Below are 4,641 nucleotides of genomic sequence, written 5' to 3'. Positions count from 1 at the left end.
AAAAAAAAAAAAAAAAAAAAAAAAAAAAAACAGCCGTTGTTTCCATACACTGGGTGCACTTAATTAAATATATATATATGTGTGTGTTATTGCATAAAAAGATGCAACAATTGCATGGAAGCTTTACAGAATGCCGCAAGATTCACAAATATATACCATTATCCGCCGATTATTACGGCGATGAACTGAAGAGGCGATGATGAATTTGGCGAGCAATCTGTTTGACGAAAGGTAGAACCAAAGAATAGCTTTACTTTTACTAACTAAAAAAAATCTGCATTGAATAAACGATTGCGATTATCGCTTGTTATAGCTGCTGTTCCTCGTCTCGTTTTGGATTCGCAAGAATCAATATTTCCATCCTTTTTACAAATTTTGTTTCGAATAATAAGAACAATACGCAACTTTCCTTTTCTTTTTCTTCTTCTTCTTCTTGTAAATCCAAACGAGCACGAATCCGCATGTTATGCATGAATCCGCATTTTGAATCGATGAACAGGGACGAACCTTGAACCTGTACGTATTACGCATGTGAACGCATGTGATGCATGCAAAATATGTATGTATGTGTATAAGTAAATATATACATATATATATATATATATATAAAACTTGCACGCGCACGATAAACGATCCCTAATAATACATGTTGCCTTGACGAAACTTTATTATTCGATATACCTTATCCGATTCCGTTTTACGAAATCGCGCGAATCCAACGCGTTGATACATTTACAATGGTATTTACAACGACTATCTTCACTCTATCCACCGCCGTGTTCGATCCCTTCCGCCGTGGCAAATAATATACGCTTTATCATCCTCCAACGCGTTGTTTTGTGAGAGGAAAACTTTTTCGCGATGACCTCTCTCCGTTTAATAATACATACATATATATATATATATATGTGTGTGTGTGTGTCGCTTGATCGCGCTCCCACGCGTAAAATTTAAAAGTAAAAGTTGTTCGAGAACCGGCGATTACTCGAAATTAATCGAAATATTCACAGAGATCGCTCGCAGATCGAAGAGGAACGATTTTATTTGATTTTATTTTTTTTTTTAAATAATGTCAAATCAAAGTTTTCTTTGCTCGAGTTGATAAACAGTTGTGCAGATACGTTTTATATGGATCTTAGCCAGCCAGAAATTAGAGATTATTCGCTTTTTCTGATTTGCGAGCGATACTTTTTTTTTCCAAAAGAAAATAACGTAATTTTCGATTCGATCGTTTCTTTTCGTCCAATTCGTGATTTTTTTCATTTTTTTTTTTTTTTTTTTTAATTATTCATCAACAAACATAAATTTATACCAGAATACAAGAATTTACTTTTTATCGAACTCGATCGAAACAAAGACAACGATGGACTTGGAGGTTTCGTTTCTTTCTTTTTTTTCTCTCTCTTTCTTTCTCTCTTTCTCTGTCTCTCTCTTTCTCTCTTTTCTCTTTCTCTTTCCTCCCTTGGATCGATGTAAAATATATTCGAAATATTTCATTCATCGAGGAATTCGCAATTCCTTAATTAAAAAAAAAGAAAAAAGGAACGATTTCTTTCTTTTTTTTTTTTTTTTTTTTTTCTTAAAATCGTTTTAACGACGCGCGAGATTTATCGACGAGTACAATGAACGACGAAACGACCGGAATCCGTTTCATTCTTCCTTCTGTAATTTACATCGTCACAATCATCGTCTCTCTCTTTCTCTCTCTCGCTTTCTCTCTTTTTTTTTAATTCCTCTTTCCAACTCTCGCGATCATGCGATCCGATCCATATAATCCAGCTGTATACACGTACATTTCCTTCCTATAGATATATATATATTGTTAATAATATATACATATATATATATATATATATAAAACGATAATATAATATGATTGTGACGTCGACAATCGCTTTTTTTTTTCGCCATTGAACTTGACCCGTAATTGAAGCTTGAACATTGTAGCATAAGCTTGACGTTAAAAATATCTTTCTCAAACGCAACTGTCCCGGTGAACAGAAATTCGCTCTCTCTCTCATCCGTTTCGCTCAGTTTAATGATAATGAAAAGAAGAAAGAAAAAAGAATATAAGGATGGAAAGAAAGAAAGAAAAGAAAAGAAAAGAAAAGAAAAGAAAAAAATGTGCATTAAACTGCGCGAGGATCGCGAAGGGAAATTCTTATCGTTCGTTCGAGGGAAAGATATCGTAACATCTTCGAAACGATTTTTTTTTTTTTTTTAGATATTGTACAGTTGTTACAAGAGAGAGTTGTCGTTCACATCGGAATCGAGACGCTTTCTTCGTCTCTCCCCTGTCAGAGATCCCGATACAATTCGATTAATTATTTATATTTAATTTTTTTTCTTTTTTTTTTAAGAGTCATTTTGTATATTTATTTATTGTATATTTTTTTCTTTTTTTAAACTTTGTATATTTACCTTTTTTTCTTTTTTTAAACTCATTTTGTATATTTATCTTTTTTTTAACGAGTCATTTTGTATATTTATCTTTTTTTTAACGAGTCATTTTGTATATTTACTTTTCTTTTAAACGAGTCATTTTGTATATTTATCTTTTTTTTAACGAGTCATTTTGTATATTTACCTTTTAAACGAGTCATTTTGTATATTTACCTTTTTTTTAAACGAGTCATTTTGTATATTTATCTTTTTTTTAAACGAGTCATTTTGTATATTTACCTTTTTTTACTTTTTTTAAACGAGTTATTTTGTATATTTACCTTTTTTTTAAACAAGTCATTTTATATATTTACCTTTTTTTCTTCTTTTAAACGAGTTATTTTGAATATACTATATATATATATATATATATATATATATATTATAAGCGAAATTTTCATTTCCGTTTCAAACTTCTTTTCAAGAAAAAAAAAAAAAAAAGAAAAGAAAAAATATTCGAAATATTGGTTTCCCTCTCGAGGGAGGGACGTTTTATCTCGTAGAGGAAGGAGGGGGAAAAACTGGAAGGAAGGTTAAAATAATAAGGTTCGAGTCCGATGTGCGACAATGTAATTACGTAGATGTTATACGGCATGTAACTCGTAAGTAATATTATACGCAGAGGCACGAAAGTATTGATCCATATATATATATACATATATATACGTATACAAGATGTAACCGATTTTAAGAGAAACAACGATTCGCTTTTCGATCAAGACAATAGACGCCGTGCCTCGCTTGCTTATATATATATATATGTATATATATATACATATACATATATATATACATATATAATATAGTGGAACAGTTGGGCAAAGAGATGGATTTGTAACGATTTCAATTTCGATCGATTCGAATCTTCCATGGATGTACGTATGATAACGATAATTATTATTTATCTCGCTTCACTTACTTACTTACTTAACTACCTACCTACCTACCCACTCACTTCTTAAATTTCGTTTAACTCTCTGAGAGAAGAAGATTGCTTTTCAAAAGATTAGAACACGCACTTCCGAGGTATCGGTATTTCGCTTTGCGGGATTATATTTTCGGAAGGGAACGAAGCGAAATTCGTAATATACGAAGAGAAGGGAAGAATGTGGCCGATGCGCGAGGCCCGAAAAATCGTTCGAAAAATCGTTTCACACGCCTCCAACAAACGCAAGCTTTTCTATTTAAACGCCCGTTTAAACGGAAGTGGCTTCATCATCACGCTTAACTTATTTTTATACTTTACTACGCGCTTCTCTCACCCCTCCCCTCCCCGAGAACGATCGATGGAGGAAGCCTTTTTTTTTTTTCACCGATCGCTGACCACCGTTCGAAACCGTGAAATTTCCCTAAGACGATTATAACAACGATTCTCGTTCCCCGGTGATCGGGGAAAATTTAATCGAGTTAAAGTTACTTCAGAAGATTCAACTCTATCTATTAATAATAATTGAAAATAATCGTAAAAGCTTCGATTGTAACAGCTAAAATAAATGTTATGTCTTGCGTTTCATATAAGTGAAGTATGGAAGTAACTTTGTTCGAAATTTTTTTACATTTTCAACTTTGGGGTGGGGAGGGGAGGGGTTAACGCTCCCTCTCTCGGTCGAACGATGAAAATCGTCGTTTCGATGATCGTATCGGCCATCACTTCTCTTTTTCTTTCCTTTTTTTTTTTTTTCTTCTTCTTCTTCTCCGCTTTGAAAAACGAGAACGAAACGGAACGAACGGGGAGGGGGGGCAAATGTCGAAAGGGAAAAGAAAAGGAAAAGAAAAGAAAAAAGAACGGAGAGAGGCGTAGAGTGTAATAATAATAATTGGTCGAAGGATGGATCGTTGTTTAACATCGAAAAGATATAAGTAAGAATATAAGTTTCTTCTACGGAGACCCTGTCGCAGGGTAAAAAGAAGCGAGAGGGCGGTCCACCGACCGGAGCTACGACAGGGCCGAACGAGATCGTAACCTGCACCAATTGTGGGCCCAACCCTTGCACGCACACAACAACCAATGGATGCACAGCTGAGGTACGTCGAATTAAAATTAAAATCCAATCTTCTTCAGAGTCGCTTTCGAATCAGCGATTTTTTCTTTTTTTTTTTTAATTCTAATAAAGGAAATCAAGGTTTGTGAAGAAGGGAGGGGAAGGGGATAGATAATAGGGAGAGCGATACGACTCTGATCCGATATTTCGTATATTT

The 4,641-nt window shown here is 33.8% G+C and overlaps 1 protein-coding gene across 1 annotated transcript in view; it reads left to right on the top strand.

Annotated features, from left to right (window-relative positions):
- The window catches only part of LOC102671513 (glycine receptor subunit alpha-4), a 69,940-nt gene that overhangs the window by 65,027 nt on the left and 272 nt on the right, over window positions 1-4,641 (top strand). Inside the window, exon 15 of the mRNA XM_031511421.1 lies at window positions 4,330-4,467. Within this exon, the coding sequence (XP_031367281.1) occupies window positions 4,330-4,467 (138 nt within the window). The remainder of the gene's footprint in view (window positions 1-4,329; window positions 4,468-4,641) is intronic.

Source organism: Apis dorsata, unplaced genomic scaffold (assembly GCF_000469605.1).
Source record: "Apis dorsata unplaced genomic scaffold, Apis dorsata 1.3 scaffold_29, whole genome shotgun sequence".
Classification (NCBI taxonomy): domain Eukaryota; kingdom Metazoa; phylum Arthropoda; class Insecta; order Hymenoptera; family Apidae; genus Apis; species Apis dorsata.
This window is presented reverse-complemented; position numbering and strand designations above follow the sequence as displayed.